Source organism: Halichondria panicea, chromosome 15, assembly GCF_963675165.1.
Source record: "Halichondria panicea chromosome 15, odHalPani1.1, whole genome shotgun sequence".
Taxonomy (NCBI): domain Eukaryota; kingdom Metazoa; phylum Porifera; class Demospongiae; order Suberitida; family Halichondriidae; genus Halichondria; species Halichondria panicea.
The window spans coordinates 5,400,751-5,421,751 of record NC_087391.1 but is presented as its reverse complement, the minus strand read 5'-3'; the positions used below and the strand labels follow the sequence as shown (position 1 = coordinate 5,421,751).

Below are 21,001 nucleotides of genomic sequence, written 5' to 3'. Positions count from 1 at the left end.
AATTTGACGCATGCGCAGACAACTAGTACCAGGCCTATAGTTGTTCGCCTAACCGTTATAAAAGCGAAAACTCGGCCTAGGATCGAGACTACACAAATTTTAACCTACAGCTAGCCTCGATTCCAGGCCGCTTGCCTGGAATCGAGGCTAAAGCCTGCAACCGTAGACTGTAAAACTCGACTGGACAGTCACAAGCTGAAATCTGCTCTCTCTTGTACCTAATAAAACTCTAGCACTTAATTAAACTATGGGGTAAGTGTACTTGTACCTGACCGTGTATTAAATTAAAAGCCTTCATGGTTTATTTTCTGCATAGTTTTGGTAGTTGCTGCTAGATTCCTATATATTTATATTATATAATAATCTGGTTGTGAGACGTATAAACTATACCGAGGGTTTATACATAGCACTCCAGTGCTCTATAGTGACGCAGAGTTGGGCAAATGCTGTTACTAGCTATATATCAGTTCAACACTCTTATTCTATATAGCTACTCTTATTGTTTTCTGCAATGAATAAATGATATTTCTTAACTCCTAGAAATGCTATTCCATCGCTCCTTGAAGGTATTAACATACACAGCGATGGATTAAAGATGGCAGTCACCATACACAGCGAAGCCTTAAACTCGACAGCAAAAACAGTAGGGAATGGACTGTGGATGGTTGGATTTGGGGTGGGCATGGGCCTATTCTGCATATCAGTGGGAATGGTGGTGGGACCCAGGATAAGAAGTGGGCACCACGGTGAGTAAATGTAATTCAGTATTTCATTATGTGCATGTATAATATTATAGTCAAGACTGTGATACCACTCATAACAAGTACATGCATAGCCTTGCCTTGTGCAATTAGAAGCCTTAATTGCCATTGCTTGTTGCTCATGCTATTAATCCCATAATTATTGCACCCTTATATATATACCCGTACTTTTATAACACCAAGATCCACAAACTGACTAAAAATGGTTAAACCACGAATATTTTTCCCCCTGAAAATTACTTGCTATATACAGTATATTGTATATTGAATACAGAATTTTGTTTGATTTTTTTTTTACAGACCAGTGAGTATGCAAAGAGACGACACTCAAACCATTGATGTTTTTAATTAAACTATAGTATAGGTTGTACATAGGATTGACAGTGCAGTTGTGTGTGTTTTCAATTATTGCTACACATTAATTTTTGATAATAAATATATAGCCACTGAATATTAATTTTTATGCTGAGTTGTTCTGAGAATAATTGCCAATTCTTTACATGCACAGTATTACAACTGAAGGGAACCACTGTCGAGTAGTCTAGTGAAACAACTAGGGGAGGAGCTCTAGTGAAAGTACAGCCTCCTTCACTGGCCACTTCCCCGATGAAGTGCGGCCTGGAATCAAGGCTAGTGAAAGTTACGGAATGTAGGAAGAAATAGAAATTCTTCTCTCAGCTATTTTAATAGGGAAAAGGTTGTCGTTAGAAACAGTTCGCAATGAAAGGAGAGTGACTGTGTATAGAACAAAAATAATACATCTACAATACAATACACAGTAAATAAATATCTAAGAGAGTCACTATATTAAATCAACTAAAGATCGTCTCTGACTCCAACTCCTGGTCTTGTAGGGGGTGTGGTGAAGTTTACATGTATGTATAGCTAGCTGGATTCATGCATGTGTATCATGTAGGTGTGTCAGCTATGTGATCATTATAATTATTGGTTCTCAGTGCAACTAGCTATTTTACACATATCACAACTGTCAGCATCACAGATCTGAATTACAATATTTATTTTACTCTCCTACTGAATCTGAGGGAAGATTCAGCGTGGGTACCGGTATTGCTATATTCCGGCATGAATATTAATTAAATGCTGAGTCTGGCTACTATGTTTATACCGTATAGCGCGAAATTTTCGAGGCACTTATATTTCGTGGATTGGCCTCTAAAAGCCATTTCGTTGCACAATGTTCGCGGAATGACTGCTTACCGGAAGCCACGCCTTTAAATATTTGCATGATAGCAGGTAATTCTTATTAACGAACACTTTTCGTGGACTTAATTTTCGTGTAGAATTCCAACCCACGAAATCCGCGAAAATTAAGCCCCTCGAAAATTTCGCGCTATACGGTATTTACTAGGTGTAACCGTTTTGATACCGTATAGCGCGAAATTTTCGAGGGGCTTAATTTTCGCGGATTTCGTGGGTTAGAATTCTACACGAAAATTAAGTCCACAAAAAGTGTTGGAATCCACGAAATATAAGTGCCTCGAAAATTTCGCGCTATACGGTACTCGACAAGCTGAAATCTGCTCTCTCTCTTACCTCTAGCACTTAAACTATGGGGTAAGTGTACTTGTACCCGGACCGTGTGTTAAATTAAAAGCCTTCATGGTTTATTTTCTGCATAGTTTAGGTATAGTTGCTGCTAGATTTCTATATGTTTATTTGTGCAATAATCTGGTTGTGAGACGTATAAACTATACCGAGGGTTTATACATAGCACTCCAGTGCTCTATAGTGACGCAGAGTTGGGCAAATGCTGTTACTAGCTATATATCAGTTCAACACTCTTATTCTATATAGCTACTCTTATTGTTTTCTGCAATGAATAAATGATATTTCTTAACTCCTAGAAATGCTATTCCATCGCTCCTTGAAGGTATTAACATACGCAGCGATGGATTAAAGATGGCAGTCACCATACACAGTGAAGCCTTAAACTCGACAGCAAAAACAGTAGGGAATGGACTGTGGATGGTTGGATTTGGGGTGGGCATGGGCCTATTCTGCATATCAGTGGGAATGATGGCGGGACCCAGGATAAGAAGTGGGCACCACGGTGAGTAAATGTAATTCAGTATTTCATTATGTGCATGTATAATATTATAGTCAAGACTGTGATACCACTCATAACAAGTACATGCATAGCCTTGCCTTGTGCAATTAGAAGCCTTAATTGCCATTGCTTGTTGCTCATGCTATTAATCCCATAATTATTGCACCCTTATATATATACCCGTACTTTTATAACACCAAGATCCACAAACTGACTAAAAATGGTTAAACCACGAATATTTTGCCCCCTGAAAATTACTTGCTATACTGTATATTGAATACAGAATTTTGTTTGATTTTGCACACACCATTTTTTTTTTTTTACAGACCAGTGAGTATACAAAGAGACGACACTCAAACCATTGATGTTTTTAAACTATAGTATAGGTTGTACATAGGACTGACAGTGCAGTTGTGTGTGTTTTCAATTATTGCACACATTTTGATAATAAATATATAGCCACTGAATATTAATTTTTATGTTGAGTTGTTCTGAGAATAATTGCCAATTCTTTACATGCACAGTATTACAACTGAAGGGAACCACTGTCGAGTAGTCTAGTGAAACAACTAGGGGAGGAGCTCTAGTGAAAGTACAGCCTCCTTCACTGGCCACTTCCCCGATGAAGTGCGGCCTGGAATCAAGGCTATAGTGAAAGTTACGGAATGTAGGAAGAAATAGAAATTCTTCTCTCAGCTGTTTTAAAGGGAAAAGGTTGTCATTACAAACAGTTCACAATGAAAGGAGAGTGTATAGAACAAAAATAATACATCTACAATACAATACACAGTAGAATAAACAATCTAAGAGAGTCGTCACTAATCAACTAAAGATCGTCTCTGATTCCAAATCCGGGTCCTGTAGGGGGTGTGGTCAAGGTGGTGAGACCTGTGATAGGCTCAGCAGCAAACCGTCCATTGTAGGGTCCACCTTTGGGTTCCTTCCCAGACTTCAACTGGTCCAAAATGTTCTCCATATCGGAAGTCGTCAGATCTTCATAGTAGTTGTCATTAATTTGTACCATGGGTGCGTTTACACAAGCTCCAAGACACTCCACTTCGCCCATCGTAAATAAATTATCTTCAGTGGTTTGACCAACTCCTATGTTTAACTTGGAAGATATTGTCTTCACAATGTCGTTGGCACCACACAGCATACAGGGAGTAGTGGTGCACACTTGGATGTGGTATTTACCCACTGGGTTACGATTGAACATGGTGTAGAAGGTAGACACTTCGTAGACTCGCATTCGAGAAATGTTGAGTAGTTCAGCTACATTGTTCATGGCTGAAATGGGGAGCCATCCATGTTGTCGTTGTGCCAGGTCCAGCACTGGAATGACTGCAGCTGCCTTGTGGCCCTCTGGGTAGTTGGCTAGAATAGCCTCAATACGTTTGAGATTGTCTTGAGTAAAGGTGAATGGAGTGTCGGGATTGTTGACTGAGCTGTCTCTGTGCACAAACAGTTGGCCGTCTCCTCCTCGCAGAGCTGCAGCAGTGTGGATAGACCTCCATGTTCGGCCCACATGTCTGATACTTCTAGCTAAAGCCATTGATTAGGTATAGGATCTTTGAGAAATTAATTTTGTACTCAACACATTCAACGGTGCACTTTTAGTAGAAAAGTGGGTAAGAAGAAGTCACGTGAGATCTTATTCATCTGTGGATTTTGCAAGCATGGCTGGGGTAAGTAGAGTTTGTGTGTGTATCTTTGCTAATACGCACAATCACACCTTGTAAGTATGCCCTAACTCTATGATGTGTTATACTAGGAGCTCCTTTTTGATTGCAAACGCATGTCGTGATGTGTGTATGTACATTACTGCCATGTCCCTTCACTGCAGACTCTGTACACATATCCTGATAACTTTCGTGCCTGCAAGGTGCTCATAGCAGCACAGTACAGTGGAGCAGAGATAAAAGTGGTCAGCGAACCTCCCGAGTTCGTCCTGGGGCAAACCAACAAAACAACCCAATTTCTCGACAATTTCCCCCTAGGCAAAGTGCCTGCATTCATCACAGCTGACGGGAATGGAATCTATGAGAGCAACGCTATCGCATATTACGGTAATTTTACTAAAATCCTCAGCCCATTTATATACATTTATATACCGATACTTAAATTGTTTATCGATTTAATATACAGACTAACTAGAATTACTGAGATCTAGATCTATTCATCTTTCTTTATAGTTGCCAACGCTCAATTGCGAGGGACCAATGATTTGGACACTGCTCACGTTCTACAGTATGTGAACATGGCTGACAATGAGATCCTCCCCTCAGCCTGCACCTGGACCTTCCCCACGCTCGGCATTATGCAGTACAACAAGGCCGTGAGCGCTCATGCATGCATACTAGTGCTAGCATTGTATTTTATTTTTGCCATAGTATTCAAGTGTTTATTGGGGAGGGCATCCTGGGCCTGCTAAGTGTTGTATTCAGTGCAATACTTTGTTTATCTATAGACCATGCCAGGCCTACTTCTTCTTGATGAGTTCCCTTAACTACTTGCAAGTATAATTATACAAATTGCCAATAATATAATTATTATTTTCCATTGCGCTGTGTACCACCCCCTGTCCACCTGCAGAACACTGATCAGGCCCAGGCCCACCTGAAGAATGTGTTTGCTGTCCTGGACCGTGTGCTGGCCACCAAGACCTTCCTGGTGGGAGAGAGGGTCACTCTGGCTGACATCACCTGTGTCTGTGACCTACTACTGCTCTACAAACAGGCGAGTTGGTAGATCAGCTGTCAAACTATTGTAGATAGTAACAATGAAATCTGCTGTATTTGGTCTTGTTCAGAGCTAACATGTACAGAATAGTTATACGCAAATGCTCAGTGATTATATTTTGTATTCAACCATGTTGCTGTGATATTGAGATGAGTTTTGTGGTCATCGTACATGCAGGTGTTGGAGCCGAGCCTGAGGCAGCCCTACCCCAATGTCACCAGGTGGTTCTTGACCTGTATCAACCAGCCACAGTTTAAGACAGTGTTGGGAGAAGTCACTCTCTGCACAAAGATGGCTACCTTCGATGGTAAAGAAGTGGATTTATGTCCCACTAGAGCGTAGAATAAGTATTTGGCCGGCCATTAGAACTAAGCTAGAAAGGTGCCAGTGTCTTAGTCCATGTGCCATTACCAACTGTGAAATACGGACTGTATACACGTGTATTTCTAACTACAACAACCGATATATATACTGTCAGATGAATGAATTGCCAGTAATTTGCCCAATTTGTCAATGATTAGAGTCCGGAATTGATGCACTTCAATCCCTCCCCCTTTTTGGCAACTATGACAAATGCTATGGTATCCATTATTCACTTGCAGCCAAAACTTACGCCGAGCTATTCCCCAAGAAGCAAAAGGACAAGAAAGAAAAGGCCTCGTCGACACCAAAGAAAGAGGAGAAGAAAGCTCTACCCCCTGCGGCAGTAGTGGAAGAAGCGCCAAAGGAGCGAAAAGACCCTTACGCTGATCTACCTCCTTCGTGAGTTTAATCTGATAGTATAATTTCTCATTTGTTAGTGTGGTGATCCTTACCAAATGTATAATATTCCATTATATATATTTTTTACGGTGTGCTTAACTTTTAAACTAAAGTTTGAAATGGAATATTTTGCAGAACATTTGACCTCGATGCTTTCAAGAGAAGCTACTCGAACGAAAAGGACACCAAGGTAGCCGTCGCTCATTTCTGGGAGAACTTCGAGAAAGAAGGCTGGAGTATTTGGAAGTGCAAGTACGCAGATGACCTGAGCACTTACAAGGTTTTTATGTGCTCGAACCTGGTGTCAGGAATGTTGCAGCGGCTGGAAAAGCTTCGTAAGACGTCATTTGCTAGTATCTTGATTGTGGGAAAGGACAATGATGCTTCAATAGAGGGAATTTGGGTGCTGCGAGGACAGAAGCCTTTCTATGAGGTCTGTGAGATGTGTTGACTCCATAGGGAAATGTATTATGTATTATTGGGGGGGGGGGGTTGTCTAAATTACTTGTCAATGATTACTTTAATTATAGTGGGTGTACATGAATAATTATGGATATTCGGTTTTTCTGCCCTTGTGTCATGCACACCAGGTGAACAATGATTGGAACGTAGACGCACCCTCGTACGACTTCACCAAGCTGAACCCAGACAGTGCCGAGGACAAGGCCATAGTCGACAAGTACTTCCTGTGGGAGGGCGACTTCGGGGGGAGAGATGTGCCTGATGGAAAGGTGTTCAAATAGGGACAATGATAAACCATTTAGGAGAAACACTGAATATGTATGTTCTGTTTTCAAATTCAGATTTTGTTTTATCATAATTAGAGTATTTCGACGATCTTTACCATAATGTTCTAAAAGCAAAAAATTAATGTTATAACAGTTTGTTCTAATGACTGACCTTTCCCTTATTTTAAATAGCAAATCACTAAAAATTTATTATACTGCCATGAATGATGAGTCTATAAAAGTAATGCTATGTCTTTGAGAGCACACACAGTCCAACACCAAATAAAACAGTAGCTACTCCTGCGTAGGTCCAGTACGAAGTGATCTTCTCTCCCATACATCGTCCCATAACGGTTGTCACTAGAAACGTTAGAGAGTTTGTGATAGGTACAGCTAGCGATAAGTCGGCTTGTCCCAGCGTAAAATAATAGAGTATTGATCCAGACTGGTTTATGAGGAAGGGTACTACATAGCTCCATCGAAACGCTAGGAACTTGAGCTCCATTAGAACTTGTAAGAGCCGGTTAGAACATTTAATATCCTCCATTCCAGCACTTCCCCTCTTGAGCCAAGGGTTGGTTCCTCCCCAGACCAGAGCCACGGCCGTGAAGCTGAGTACATGCTGCAAGAGTACAGCCACTGGACCTTCTTCTAGCACTGCCATTAATGAACTTTGTACAGGCTACATTCGAATAGTAAACGCCATGTGCTGGTGAAAACAGGATCTAGGACAATGCAAGCAAATAGAGGTAGAGGTAGAGGTGAGAAATGTACTGAAGCTTTTTACAAGTAGATTATACTGAATGCTTCAAAATAACATATGGACCACATGGGGATTTATCTAAATAACGATCATCAATAAACTCACATAATTAAAACTATTTCAACTGAACAGGATCTCGATCTCGTAAGCGGTTCACTGGTCGTGGCTCGTGGCGTACACCTGCCCAGCAGTATGACGAGGAGCCGTTGGTATGGTTACCGCCTGCCGGAGTCCCCACACCCACACCACTCACACAACACACTAAAGCCCCGGGGGGAGGATCTCGTAGGAAGGAAGAGTATCATTTCACCGAGCTTGGTGCTCAGTTCTGGGGCCAGGGTCAAGAGACGTTGTTCAAAGCGGAGATGATTACAAGTGTGTACAGCACTCTCAAGAAAACAAAGTGAGTGCATTAAGTTGTATACTGTGTGTTTGTTGTGAAGAAATATTTATGCAAATCTATGCATCCTATAACTGGTAGAGATGCAATCGGTGATCTAAATGCAACATCTCAGAGGTTTACCAAAGAGATCCTGATTGCATGACGGATAATTCAAGCATTATGAAAGTCATTTCCAACCCTCCTTGCTCTGTGTGTGTGTGTTGTGGTATATATAATTTATGATGGATTTATCTGTGTGTGCAGGTTTGCAGTGCGTGCTGTGATGGGACTCGAGTTCAGTCAGTACCTGGAGAACTACCTCTGGCCTCACTTCACTGCAGAGAGGGTGTGTGTGTGTGTGTGTGTGTGTGTGTGTGTGTGTGTGTGTGTGTGTGTGGATGTGTGGTGTGGGTGGGGTGGGCCAAGTGCTGTACATACTTGAATTGAAGTGAATTGAATCTCTTCTCCACTGCTTTATTGGTAGACATAATTATTGTTTAACTTAACTTTAACGTTAGGATACATGTGTGATTGTTAGGGACTTCCCCCTCCCCCTCCACACAGTGCACTCCTGCATACCTGATGTCAGTGGTGCTGATGGTGAACGAGAAGTGGCGAGAACGTGTCCCTCCTTGGATGGCCTTCACTGCCCACCCCCTACACTTCCAGGGATTCTTTCAGGAGCTCCTAATCGCTCTCACCCTCGAGAGCAAGGTATGTGAGCTAGTATACACTCTATAATTATGTAAGATTGTGTGGTGATACTTTACTGTACAGAGTAAGTGGCATTTCAATTATTTCGGTGTTGTTTGTGTCTCTGTGTGTGCAGGAGACCCCATACTCTGTTAAGGAGAGGTGCCTGATGGTCCAGTTCCTCATACACTGCTGCAACAGTTTGGTGAGGACTGACTACACTCTATTCAGTTCATCAAGTTCATACTGTAACTTACAGTGTACCCTTCTATAATGGAGTAGCTAACTTTGAGTGTTCATATATACGTAACTTGAGTTAGGATTGTCCAATTAAAAGATTCATTTTGTAGCATTTTGAAAGGCCGGATCAGTGATTGCTTTTGTCCATTCTGAAGAAAAATCATAGGCTCTCATAGCCGTAGCCTTTGTTGAGGGGTTGTTTTGTACACGGACATCATTTGAATCTTCCGCCCTCTCAGGAGATAGATGTAGTTCGTGAGCAGGTGCAGCGTCTGGTCTCCCTGGGGATCTGGGAGCACCTTCCCTCCACACTAGTCGACGAGGCTCTCAAACAAACACCAAAACTAAAGAAATACTGGACCGTCCTACACAAAAGAGATAAGCAAGCCAACGCTCAAACTAGGGAGAGGTGGGCGGAGTTTCATATATTTATTGCGTTTTAGGCCCTAAAAGCAAAAATTTCATTCAATTTACTCCCCTTTTGAATTTCAACGCAACAGGGGCTTCCCCCAAGTAGTGCCCTCTAGGCATACTGATATGTGTTTAATTGTTTTTCCTCACAGAACGCAGACTGAGCGTGTTTTCCTGTGGAAGCTCATTCACAGCTACTTCCAAGTGTTGGACAGTACTCCCGCAGAAGGTACTGTCCACAGCACGTGCACAACACTGTACACTGTAGCTTTATTGATACTCTAGTAGATACAGTGGTGGTACAGTGCAGTCGCTTACTCTGCGCTCAACAAAATAGAGGGCCTTTGGTTGGCCCCTCTTAAAATTCTAACATGGTATCAACAGAATGTGTAACACAAGGGCTCTGTACACTGTAGTTTGATACTCTAGTAAAATCTTCAGCGATTAGCTTTAATAAGTGTCCACTGTGTCCATCCATTGCAGGTGCTCTGGATGAAGACAGTGTTAGTTTCTGTGAGCGTTGCCTGGAGCTACTCATTGACCTAGAGGCACAGCTGCCCACACGACGGTTCTTCAACACCCTCCTGGCCAGCTCACATCTCGTGGTGGGTGGCAACCAACCGGAAAAAACCTACCATTTTAATGAAAAACTAGTCAGGGCTCTGTCCACACACTGATCAGTAGTGGGTCGGCCCAGCCACCAGTTTTATATATTTAACTACCAATTTGACTGGTACATGTACAAAAAGTAGCTGCTAATAAATTTAATATTATTACGGATTTTGGTATATTTTTTTAGCAAAAGCTAGTCTTGATTGACTTGTTTTTTCAGTATACAATTTCTACTAAATATTGTCAGAAAGTAGCCACACCAGTAAGAAGATCCCTGAGGTCCTTTGTCATTATTTCCCCTCCCCTCAGGTCCGCTCGTCTCTGTCTGTGCTTCATCGCCGTGACCCCGAGGGACAGCTGTTCAAACAACTTCTCACTCGTCTCAGACTCTACACAGGGTTTGAGATTGATGACCAGACAGGAGGTGCTCTCACTGATCACCAGATGACTGACCAGCACTACAGCAGGATCACCTCTCTACAGCGGGCTGCCTTCAAGTTGTTCCCAGCCCTCAGGGCTTTTGCTCTGGGAAATGTGGCCAGCGTGGACTCTCGGAAAGCGCTGAGTCAGCACTTCTCTACTGTCGAGTGAGTGTGTTTTAACTATAATTATGATTGGTTTTGACTTTGGATGTATTTTATGGCGTGGTTATAGTATTTCATTCTTTTTTTGTTTTCAGTGAGGCTACTCTCCAAGAGATAGCAGAGTACTTGAACCTTGCCCCTCCTGTGAACCCTGACCCCCGGTTGCTACGGGAGATCCTGGTTTCATACCATGAGCGTCGTCCATCACAACTGGAGGCCATTAACGACCTCCCCCTCTACCCCACTGAGGAGATACTCTGGGATGAGACTATAGTGCCATCAGAATTCTATGATGGAGACAGTGAGTTGGCTCTGAACACCACACCCCCTCCTTACCCACTGGTCCTAGCATTATCCCTTTTCTTTAACTCAATCAGTTATATTATGTGTAGTAAACGTACTTGTGTGTGTCTTGTGTACATTATCTGATCTGGAGAGAATGGCATCCCTAAGATTTGTGTTTTTGTGTTTTGTTGTATTCCCTCTACTGGCTCCATTTCTTTTTCTCTAGTACACACCCACTAAGCACACTACCCACACACACACACACACACACACCCACTCACAGCCTGCCTTGCTCTGCCTAAACTCAACCTCCAATTCCTCACCCTCCATGACTACCTGCTCAGAAACTTTGAGCTCTTTAGACTTGAGTCAACCTGTGAGTTGTGTACTGGCCGGGTTACTATAACAACTAAATATGCGTCCATCATTGTAAAAGCTAGTGTACATCTACACACGTATATATTGACCAGCTTATTTATTTTTGTTAGTTTTTATTCGTATACAGTTACTTGTGAAATAGAATCACAAAAATTAATGTATTGTATTTCCCATGTCCAGTTAAGTTGTTGTTGCAGCTCTCATATTTATACTGTATTTATTTTGTCTGTACATATATTATTCTCATCAGATGAGATTCGTGAGGACCTGGAGGATGTGGTGACTCGTCTCAAGCCGTGGGTAACACCCGAGGGGGACACACAGTTTGCAGGCTGGGCAAGGATGGCCCTACACATTGGTTCCTTCTCCGTGGTGGAGGTGGGTCAGCCGAAGGTGGGAGAGAATAGACCATCTCGTGTTCGTGCCGATATCACTGTGGATCTTAACGTGGCGGATAGGGTCAAGAATGAGTGGGAAAGTGAGACACTGCAATTGACTATTATAGCATAAGGACTAAATGAAGTAGCTACTGAATGCTGATGTAAAGGTACATGTATGTAGAATGTGTGTTTGTGTGTGTGTGTGTGTGCAGGTCTTCGTAAACATGACGTGTGTTTTCTGCTGACTGTGCGAGCCAAGATGAGTATAGACGAAGGCTTCGATGCATCGGCACCGTTTGTGTCTCAAGTTGGTCTGGAGTACGTGCGAGGCTGTGAGATGGAGGGCATGCTGGACGAAGCTGGGAAGGTTGGTATTTCATGGGTACACTAGGTCTATAGATCAAAAATTAGAAACTGTGAGCTAAATATAGTAACATTTAATAAAACTTTTTCTGGGCTTTCGGAAAATCATGGTGCCATTGAAATTGGACCAACAGAACAAAAGTTATGACTGTTCAAAGCAAAAGTCATTTTCGAGGCCGTTTTTGACAAAATAGCGTGGGCTATAGGTGGGGGAAAAGTGCGAAATCAAAAATTGTGAACTAAATATACCATTTAATATAACTTTTTCTGGGCTTTCGGAAAATCATGGTGCCATTGAAATTGGACCAACAGAACAAAAGTTATGACTGTTCAAAGCAAAAGTCATTTTCGAGGCCGTTTTTGACAAAATAGCGTGGGCTATAGGTGGGGGAAAAGTGCGAAATCAAAAATTGTGAACTAAATATACCATTTAATATAACTTTTTCTGGGCTTTCGGAAAATCATGGTGCCATTGAAATCGGACCAACAGAACAAAAGTTATGACTGTTCAAAGCAAAAGTCATTTTCGAGGCCGTTTTTGACGAAATAGCGTGGGCGGTGGGGGAAAAGTGCGAAATCAAAAATTGTGAACTAAATATACCATTTAATATAACTTTTTCTGGGCTTTCGGAAAATCATGGTGCCATTGAAATTGGACCAACAGAACAAAAGTTATGACTGTTCAAAGCAAAAGTCATTTTCGAGGCCGTTTTTGACAAAATAGCGTGGGCGGTGGGGAAAAGTGCGAAATCAGGTCCAACCAAAAATTTTGAGCTAAATATACCATTTAATATAACTTTTTCTGGGCTTTCGGAAAATCATGGTGCCATTGAAATTGGACCAACAGAACAAAAGTTATGACTGTTCAAAGCAAAAGTTATTTTCGAGGCCGTTTTTGACAAAAAAGCGTGGGCTATAGGTGGGGAAAAGTGCGAAATCAGGTCCAACCAAAAATTTTGAGCTAAATATACCATTAAATTTTAATATAACTTTTTCTGGGCTTTCGGAAAATCATGGTGCCATTGAAATTGGACCAACAGAACAAAAGTTATGACTGTTCAAAGCAAAAGTCATTTTCGAGGCCGTTTTTGACAAAATAGCGTGGGCGGTGGGGAAAAGTGCGAAATCAGGTCCAACCAAAAATTTTGAGCTAAATATACCATTTAATATAACTTTTTCTGGGCTTTCGGAAAATCATGGTGCCATTGAAATTGGACCAACAGAACAAAAGTTATGACTGTTCAAAGCAAAAGTTATTTTCGAGGCCGTTTTTGACAAAAAAGCGTGGGCTATAGGTGGGGAAAAGTGCGAAATCAGGTCCAACCAAAAATTTTGAGCTAAATATACCATTAAATTTTAATATAACTTTTTCTGGGCTTTCGGAAAATCATGGTGCCATTGAAATTGGACCAACAGAACAAAAGTTATGACTGTTCAAAGCAAAAGTCATTTTTGAGACCGTTTTGGGATAACTGTACAACCGGTGATTTTACAGGTGATAGAGGAGGGTCCTGAGCCCCGCCCACGGCTTGAGGGCAAGAAGCGAGTGTATCGAGTGTGGTTGGACACGAACCAGTATCAGAGTGATATGGGGCGGCTGGTTGAGGGGGCGGAGGATGTGTACGAGACATTCAACGTGTTTGTGAGGAGGAAGCCAAAGGAGAACAACTTCAAGGTACATAATTCACTCTTCTTATTGTAGAGTATAATTATGTTTCATGTTTATAGCTTATAATTATACTGATGATGTAATGTGATGTCACTATAATTACGCCCTCCCCCCCCCCCCCCCCCCCTACATGCACAGGCTGTTCTAGAGACAATTCGTGACCTGATGAACACCAACTGTCTCGTGCCAGACTGGATTCATGACACCTTCCTTGGTTACGGTGATCCTGCCTCCGCTAACTACACCAATCTGACCAATCAGGTTACAGAGCTCAACTTCAATGACACTTTTCTCTCAGTGCAACATGTCAAAGATTCTTTCCCTAGCATGAGCGTTGAGGTGGGTGTGGCTAGATGTGGAAATGGGTGTGGCTATTAAATGTTCTCTATTATAATGCAGGTTGTTGGCGAGGAGGCCCCTGTCCCTCCTTTCATGTAAGACTCTTGTAACTAAGTTTTTTTTATTATTATGTTATTTATATGTGTAGACTTGAGTTTCCAACACCTGTGGTGAAGGTTGGCAAGAAGCGTTCTCGTGCTGCTAAGAGTGCTGAGTCATCAGTTATCCAAGTGAAACCTTATACGATTCCAAACAGAGGACCTTATCCCTACAACGTGCCCAAGAAGTGAGCACCACCCTCCACACATCACACACACACACACCACACTCCACCCCCTCCCACACTCCACCCCCTCCACAGGAACACAGTGCCGTTCACGCCCACTCAAGTGGAGGCTATCCGCAGCGGTATGCAGCCTGGCCTCACGATGGTGGTGGGTCCACCGGGTACTGGCAAAACAGACGTTGCTGTGCAGATTATCTCTAACCTGTATCACAACTTCCCCGACCAGAGGACACTGCTAGTCACCCACTCTAACCAAGCTCTCAATCAGGTGCTGTATAGATTATTATGGCCGGGGGACAGTACGTGATACATGTACGGTCATGTAGTTGAACATCTTTCAACAGCCATAACTTTAGTTCTGATGATCCAATTTCAAAATTTTTATGATTTTCTGAAAGCTTAGAATGAGACCTTTCAAATGATGTGTTAAAAATCCCAAAACTTCTTCGGAGCCTAAATTTGACATTTTTCGGCCTCGGACCATGGGCTTATAATCCATGGTATCGCCAAATTGGCAAATACTTTTATCTCTCAAATACGAAGTTTGATGACACCATTTGAAAGGTCTTTTTCTGAGCTTTCAGAAAATCATAAAATTTTTGACATTGGATCCACAGAATTCAAGTTATAGCAGCTGAAAGAGTCCCCGAACCATTGATTAAATTGTGGAGGGGGAACATCTTTCAACAGCCATTAACTTGAGTACCGTTCATCCAATGTCAAAAATATTCTAATTTTCTGAAAGCATAGAAAGAGACCTTTCAAATGATATGTTTCAATCCAAAACTTCTTCGGAGCCTAAATTTGACATTTTTCGGCCTCGGACCATGGGCTATAATCCATGGTATCGCCAAATTGGCAAATACTTTTATCTCTCAAATACGAAGTTTGATGACACCATTTGAAGGTCTTTTTCTGAGCTTTCAGAAAATCATAAAATTTTTGACATTGGATCCGCAGAATTCAAGTTATAGCAGCTGAAAGAGTCCCCGAACTATTGATTAAATTGTGGAGGGGGAACATCTTTCAACAGCCATTAACTTGAGTACCGTTCATCCAATGTCAAAAATATTATAAATTTGATTCAGGCCCTAATTTGGCATTTTTTGCCTTTGGACCATGGGCTATAATCCATGGTATTGGGCTGAAATTAGCATATCTCAAATAAAAAACTTAAATGGTATCATTTGAAAGGTCTCTTTCAGAAAATCAGAAAATCATTGAAATTGGATCGACGGAACTCAAGTTAATGGCGATTGAAAGAGACCAATTAAGCCATTTGATTTACACGGATATCACTCGGTTACAATAATTATTGCCTAAATTTTAGTGTACAAAGTTATAAGATCTTACGAGTAAATGTAGTATTGCACAGGCATGCTTGGGATTATGATGAAACAGTTTAAGCACAGTTCATATGTAGCTGTCCATATGTAACTCCCACCCCCTCCATACATGTACCTGCAGCTGTTTGAGAAGATCATGTGTCTAGACATTGACGAGCGTCACTTGCTGCGTCTGGGTCACGGTGAAGAGTCGTTGGCCACTGACAAGGACTTCAGTCGCTACGGCCGTGTCAACTTCATCCTTGCCCTGAGGCTAGACCTGCTTCGTGAGGTGGAGAGACTACAGAACAGTCTAGGAGTGAGTGGTGACGTGGCGTACACGTGCGAGACAGCTGGCCACTTCTTCCTCTATCAAGTGTTAGCACGCTGGGAGAAGTACACAACCAAACTCAAGCCACTCACAGAGAAAGTAAGTGAACTACATTAGGCTCTGGGGTGTATGAAGGAAAGTGTTGTTTTCTAATATATTTTACTGGCTGTAATTTCACTCATAATAGCAAATTTTACATACTGTACATATTCAATTGTTGATCACAGAAATCTTCCGTATAATAATAGATACTAAACTGGTACCCAGTCTTATAGCATAAAAAATCTACCGTTTTTTTGGTTGCCGCAGTGTTACATGGTTGCAGTAGTTGTTAGCTGTGATTGAACAATCTCTCCTCATAGGAAGAGGGTGTGGCTGCCATTGCTGGGGAATTCCCCTTCACCAAGTACTTCTCCAATGCTCCTCAGCCGTTGTTCAATGGGCGGAGCTTTGCCGAGGATTGGGACATCGCAGAGGTGTGTATTATACATAACATTAAGCATCTCCTCTCATGTGCTGGGATTAACTGTTATGCTCGTTTTCATTATTTCAGGGTTGCTTCCGACATATCAAGAAGATCTTTAAGCAACTTGAGGCAAGGATCTGCTTTCATATAGTTATTTTTGTGCATGTACTATTACTGTACATATCGATATTTTGTAGGAGTTTCGAGCGTTTGAGTTGCTTCGCTCTGGACGAGACAGAATCAACTACCTCCTCGTGAGAGAAGCCAAGATAATCGCCATGACGTGCACCCATGCAGCCCTCAAGAGGAAGGACCTAGTGGACCTGGCCTTCAAGGTGTGTGTGTCCAGCACATACAGTAGGGCAGCTAGGGGGAAGCATTGTTAAATATCTATTAAGGATCATGCATACCGAAGCTCTTACAGTCGCCCTGTTACTGGTACTTGTCTATAGTATTTCACACAATGGAAATCTATATAACTATTATCTCCCCACTAAATCATATTCTATGCCATTTGTTGAAAGGGCATTGTACCCAATATACCGTGCCCTCCCCCCCCCCCCCAGTATGACAACGTGCTGATGGAGGAGTCTGCTCAGATACTGGAGGTGGAGACGTTTGTTCCTCTCATGCTACAGAACCCTCAGGACGGCTACAGTCGCCTCAAGAGAGTCATACTCATTGGAGACCATCACCAGGTATCCACGTGGCTCCCTAACCACAATCTATAATTTGTATAACTTGAATGCCTACGTTATAATTATCCAAATTTTGTAGCACTTTGATAGCTCTATGGTTATGACTCACGTACGGTATCCATTTTCGTATGAATATAAATCAACCCCCCTCCCCTCCCTTCTCTCAGCTGCCTCCTGTTATCAAGAACATGGCCTTCCAGAAGTTCTCTAATATGGAGCAGAGTTTGTTTGCCCGGTTTGTGCGATTGGGTGTACCTACGATCCAACTAGACGCTCAGGGGAGAGCCCGCCCGTCCCTCTGCTCCCTCTACCAATGGCGCTATGCTCAGCTGGACAACCTTCCTCATGTCCTTGCATCTCCCGAGTACCAGGTGATCTTGTGTACATGTATTCAAGTTTGCTCTAATTCACTCCTAGCCTGGCTACCACACCGTAATATTTAGCTCTAATTCACTCCTAGCCTGGCTACCACACCGTAATATTTGCCACCCATTTGTTATGCAGTAATTGTACTTCTAGACTACCTGTTTGCCTGGATCCCAGGCTGCCGAGGAAGGGAGGAAGACCCAGGGCCTGTGATCCAGGCTATCCACCTGTACACTACTGTACTTGTTTTGCTTTGTGGTGTTGTCAGTGGGCTTATAATTAAGCAACTGTTATCTTGTTGGTATATCTTCTCATAACTTGGTGTGCAGGTTGCTAACCCAGGGTTCAGGTTCGACTACCAGCTGATTGATGTGGGAGACTTCAATGGAGTCGGAGAGTCTGCACCGACCCCTCACTTTTATCAGGTTCTGTGAAATCTACAACTGTTTTCCATAATGCATGTGTGTGACACGTACACCATTTGACCACACCCATTTCCTGTAGAATCTTGCCGAGGCTGAGTATGTCGTGTCCCTGTTTATGTACATGCGGTTGCTAGGCTACCCTCCGCACAAGATCACCATTCTCACCACTTACAATGGACAGAAGCACTTGATACGCGACGTCCTGGCCAAGCGTTGTGCTAGCAACCCCGTGTTTGGTATGCCCGACAAGGTGGGCTAGAAATAGTAGAGACAATGGTATTTTTTTTTTTACCAAAAAATATTATGAGTGTCTAGTGAATGTAGTTCTTCACAGGAGTTTACTTCACTTGTCTTGTTGTTATTATAAGCATTGATGCATACAGTACGTCCAGTCTATCCATGGTCGGTCTTTCACTCCCCCCCCTCCCCCCTCAGGTAACCACAGTGGATCGCTACCAAGGTCAACAGAACGACTACATCATCTTATCCCTAGTGCGTACCAAACACGTGGGTCACCTGAGAGATGTGAGGCGTCTGGTGGTGGCTATGTCCAGAGCTCGGCTCGGCCTCTACGTGTTTGCCAGAGTGGGGCTCTTCAATACTTGCACTGAGTTACAACCTGCTTTCAGACTGGTGAGTGAGTGGGTGGGTTCTTTCTACGAATCTTTGGTAGGCAAAGACTAATCTGTACAATACACATAATATTACATGTATGTGCAGTACATGTAATTGTTTGGCTACTTTTAAGTGATTATAATCAAATCAAAAATAACAGTGGTACCTGTATGGTTTTATTTTAAGCTATAGTATTCTTGCATTGCTCTTGTAGTACATAATACCTCGGTCGTATAATAATTATTTCTGTATATAAAATCTGAGGCTTAACTGTTCATTATTCTCTGTTCATTATTCTCTGTTCATTATTCTGATGGGCAGCTGCTCAATCGGCCCACTCAGCTTCACCTGATGCCCTCAGAGACATGCCCAACAGAGAGGAGGGCAGAGGAGCATGTCGATATGTCTCAAGTGTTTGTGGTGGCAGAGATGCAACAGATGGCCCACTTTGTGTACCAGGACTACAGCATGAGACTGGAAGCCCTCAGGCAGCAAAACCAACAGGTGCGTCCACAATGGCATTTAGTGGTGAAGCTGTATGTATAGAGTTCCATAGCTACTTAGGCTTCTATAGCTATGCGACTGTGAGTTGTGGTTGATGGTAATATTGTATTTCGACTATTTATAGAGAGAAGCTGAGGAATTGGAGGAACGTTTGATTAAGGAAGCTGCTGACAAGGCAAATGCAGAGTCTGTCTCAGAGGACACGGCTAAAGATGGTGCCACGCCCACACCTGTGGAGGATGATGGTAGTGTCACGCCCACACAGGATATGACTATTGATGCCACGCCTACTGTTGTTGATAACACATCCCCAGCACCTGGTGCTATGGAGGATGAGGGTAGTGCCACGCCCACACAGGATGTGGATGCAAGTATTACCACACCCACACAGGATGCTTCTACTGACGATACTACCACCACTCAGGATATGACTGATGATGCCACGCCCACCAGTACTGATGACACACCCACTCAAGAGTCTACCAGTGACACACCCATCACTGTCACTGCAGTGGACACACCCACCCCTGATGAGGCTAGTGAAGACACACCCACTCAAGAGGAGAATCATATGGACATAGACTGATTATTGTGAATAGACAATTATTTCTACACACGCCATTATACATTATTGATTGCTATATCATCCTAAGTATTTACACATTAAAGGTCATTACACAAATTGAATGTGAACAAAATTAATGATACAGTTGCTGCACAAGAATAATTATTAATCAACATTATTGGTCATTTTGTCCTTTGCTCTTGTGATGAGTCTCTGGCAGTAGAACTCTCTGAATGAGTCAGGCAGGTCTGCTAATAATCCCATGGCTTTGTCTACCATTTGTAGTGCTCTCTGTACTTGCGGGGGATCCTTGTTCCCGTACGTGTCTTTGCTATCGTAAAACTTATCGTCTAGGCCTCTCCAGAAACTATTCACGGCGACGCTATACCCCAGAGAGGTGACGTTGTGGAACCACAGTGCAGGAATAAAGAGGACATCGCCGGGAGACATCTCGCACTCAAATCTCTCAGCATTTGAGAATCTTGGGAAGTGCTCCAAGTCTGGAGTATCGATATCAACCACCGTTGATTTGTCTCCCTTCAGGTAGAGATCTTCAAGCGCTGACGGAGGGAATAGCACCACACGTTTGCGTCCGACTATCTGAACCAATAAATTATCCATGACATCGTAATGTGTCCATAATTGCAGACCAGGTGATGCCACTCGCAACACAGAGGAGAATAATTTGTCCTCAGGGAAGAATTGCGGTAGAATCAAGTCAGAGACTAGAGACGGGTAGTCGGTGGTGAAGTTTGCAATATCCTTACGTGGATTGTCACCCACAGCTCTTAAATAATAGACCTCGTCCTGGGGGATAAATATATTAATTTTAAATAAAATAGCAATTTTAAAACATACTGGACTGACAAAGTATTCTTTCTTCTGTCCCGGGTCACTGCATCTGTGTACCAGCTCATCAAACGGCAGCGTCCTGGAGGAGGATACAAATATCACAATTATAAAATACGATCAAAAATATCACCTGTAGAGGAAATTTTTAGACACAAAATCCATTTTCGGAGATTGGCTGACGTGTATTTTGACTGGTTTGGGCCCAACACGCGAGGCCAGGTAGTCGGGAGATCTCCATAGCTTCAGGGCAGGTCCCAAGTCTAGGCCCTTGAGAAGAGCAGGCTGATTGAGGGGGTAGATAGCAGCTTGGAAGGTATCACAACTGCAGCTCTGGAACTCAGCCACTTCTGACACATGTGACATTATTATCATTTCAAGTAGAGCACACAGGTCAGAGTACATGCAGTGTTG

At 42.6% G+C, this 21,001-nt stretch overlaps 4 protein-coding genes and 1 long non-coding RNA gene across 9 annotated transcripts; 3 read left to right on the top strand and 2 right to left on the bottom strand.

Annotated features, from left to right (window-relative positions):
• The first annotated feature begins 142 nt into the window (after positions 1-142).
• LOC135348712 (uncharacterized) lies at positions 143-1,227 on the top strand. Its single transcript, XR_010398808.1, has 3 exons — positions 143-252; positions 541-746; positions 1,062-1,227. It is a non-coding gene; the product is annotated as an uncharacterized LOC135348712 (long non-coding RNA).
• A 2,299-nt stretch (positions 1,228-3,526) lies between these two features.
• On the bottom strand, positions 3,527-4,381 carry LOC135348706 (NADH dehydrogenase [ubiquinone] flavoprotein 2, mitochondrial-like). Its single transcript, XM_064547004.1, has one exon. The coding sequence runs from the start codon at positions 4,379-4,381 to the stop codon at positions 3,656-3,658; it is 726 nt and encodes a 241-aa protein (XP_064403074.1). The 3' UTR covers positions 3,527-3,655.
• A 1-nt stretch (position 4,382) lies between these two features.
• LOC135348697 (elongation factor 1-gamma-A-like) lies at positions 4,383-7,225 on the top strand. Its single transcript, XM_064546993.1, has 8 exons — positions 4,383-4,514; positions 4,673-4,895; positions 5,022-5,164; positions 5,422-5,565; positions 5,746-5,875; positions 6,171-6,330; positions 6,466-6,763; positions 6,921-7,225. The coding sequence occupies exons 1-8, from the start codon at positions 4,506-4,508 to the stop codon at positions 7,071-7,073; spliced, it is 1,260 nt and encodes a 419-aa protein (XP_064403063.1). The 5' UTR covers positions 4,383-4,505; the 3' UTR covers positions 7,074-7,225.
• Positions 7,226-7,724: 499 nt separating this feature from the next.
• Positions 7,725-19,860, top strand: LOC135348692 (RNA helicase aquarius-like). Of its 4 annotated transcripts, XM_064546985.1 has the most exons (31): positions 7,725-7,819; positions 7,954-8,224; positions 8,468-8,549; positions 8,768-8,917; positions 9,033-9,101; positions 9,376-9,545; positions 9,700-9,776; positions 10,031-10,152; positions 10,469-10,746; positions 10,839-11,044; positions 11,312-11,404; positions 11,657-11,884; positions 11,999-12,153; positions 13,645-13,824; positions 13,957-14,157; positions 14,218-14,252; positions 14,306-14,443; positions 14,519-14,711; positions 15,911-16,198; positions 16,462-16,575; positions 16,653-16,694; positions 16,763-16,900; positions 17,132-17,263; positions 17,431-17,634; positions 17,959-18,054; positions 18,134-18,304; positions 18,490-18,687; positions 18,991-19,173; positions 19,298-19,403; positions 19,437-19,535; positions 19,569-19,860. In XM_064546985.1, the coding sequence occupies exons 1-31, from the start codon at positions 7,792-7,794 to the stop codon at positions 19,757-19,759; spliced, it is 4,638 nt and encodes a 1,545-aa protein (XP_064403055.1). In that variant the 5' UTR covers positions 7,725-7,791; the 3' UTR covers positions 19,760-19,860. The 4 variants fall into 4 exon arrangements, with proteins under 4 accessions (XP_064403055.1, XP_064403053.1, XP_064403054.1 ...); XM_064546983.1 differs by having other exon boundaries at positions 19,437-19,860; XM_064546984.1 differs by having other exon boundaries at positions 19,298-19,535.
• LOC135348704 (tRNA wybutosine-synthesizing protein 5-like) lies at positions 19,837-20,992 on the bottom strand. Of its 2 annotated transcripts, none has more exons than XM_064547000.1 (3): positions 20,721-20,992; positions 20,597-20,669; positions 19,837-20,545 (listed from the first exon to the last, which is right to left on the bottom strand). In XM_064547000.1, the coding sequence occupies exons 1-3, from the start codon at positions 20,990-20,992 to the stop codon at positions 19,904-19,906; spliced, it is 987 nt and encodes a 328-aa protein (XP_064403070.1). In that variant the 3' UTR covers positions 19,837-19,903. The 2 variants fall into 2 exon arrangements, with proteins under 2 accessions (XP_064403070.1, XP_064403071.1); XM_064547001.1 differs by having other exon boundaries at positions 20,606-20,669.
• Positions 20,993-21,001: the final 9 nt, after the last annotated feature.

Coding starts and splice junctions, on each gene's coding strand:
- LOC135348692 (XM_064546982.1), top strand. CDS start 7,792: ATGCAAGCAAATAGAGGTAGAGGTAGAG. Junction 14,158..14,217: donor TCCCTAGCATGAGCGTTGAG/GTGGGTGTGGCT, acceptor ATTATAATGCAG/GTTGTTGGCGAGGAGGCCCC. Junction 17,635..17,958: donor TTGCATCTCCCGAGTACCAG/GTGATCTTGTGT, acceptor CTTGGTGTGCAG/GTTGCTAACCCAGGGTTCAG.
- LOC135348706 (XM_064547004.1), bottom strand. CDS start 4,381: ATGGCTTTAGCTAGAAGTATCAGACATGTGGGCCGAACATGGAGGTCT.
- LOC135348697 (XM_064546993.1), top strand. Junction 5,165..5,421: donor TTATGCAGTACAACAAGGCC/GTGAGCGCTCAT, acceptor GTCCACCTGCAG/AACACTGATCAGGCCCAGGC. Junction 6,764..6,920: donor GACAGAAGCCTTTCTATGAG/GTCTGTGAGATG, acceptor CATGCACACCAG/GTGAACAATGATTGGAACGT.
- LOC135348704 (XM_064547000.1), bottom strand. CDS start 20,992: ATGTACTCTGACCTGTGTGCTCTACTTGAAATGATAATAATGTCACAT. Junction 20,670..20,720: donor TCTAAAAATTTCCTCTACAG/GTGATATTTTTG, acceptor ATCCTCCTCCAG/GACGCTGCCGTTTGATGAGC. Junction 20,546..20,596: donor AAGAATACTTTGTCAGTCCA/GTATGTTTTAAA, acceptor TTTATCCCCCAG/GACGAGGTCTATTATTTAAG.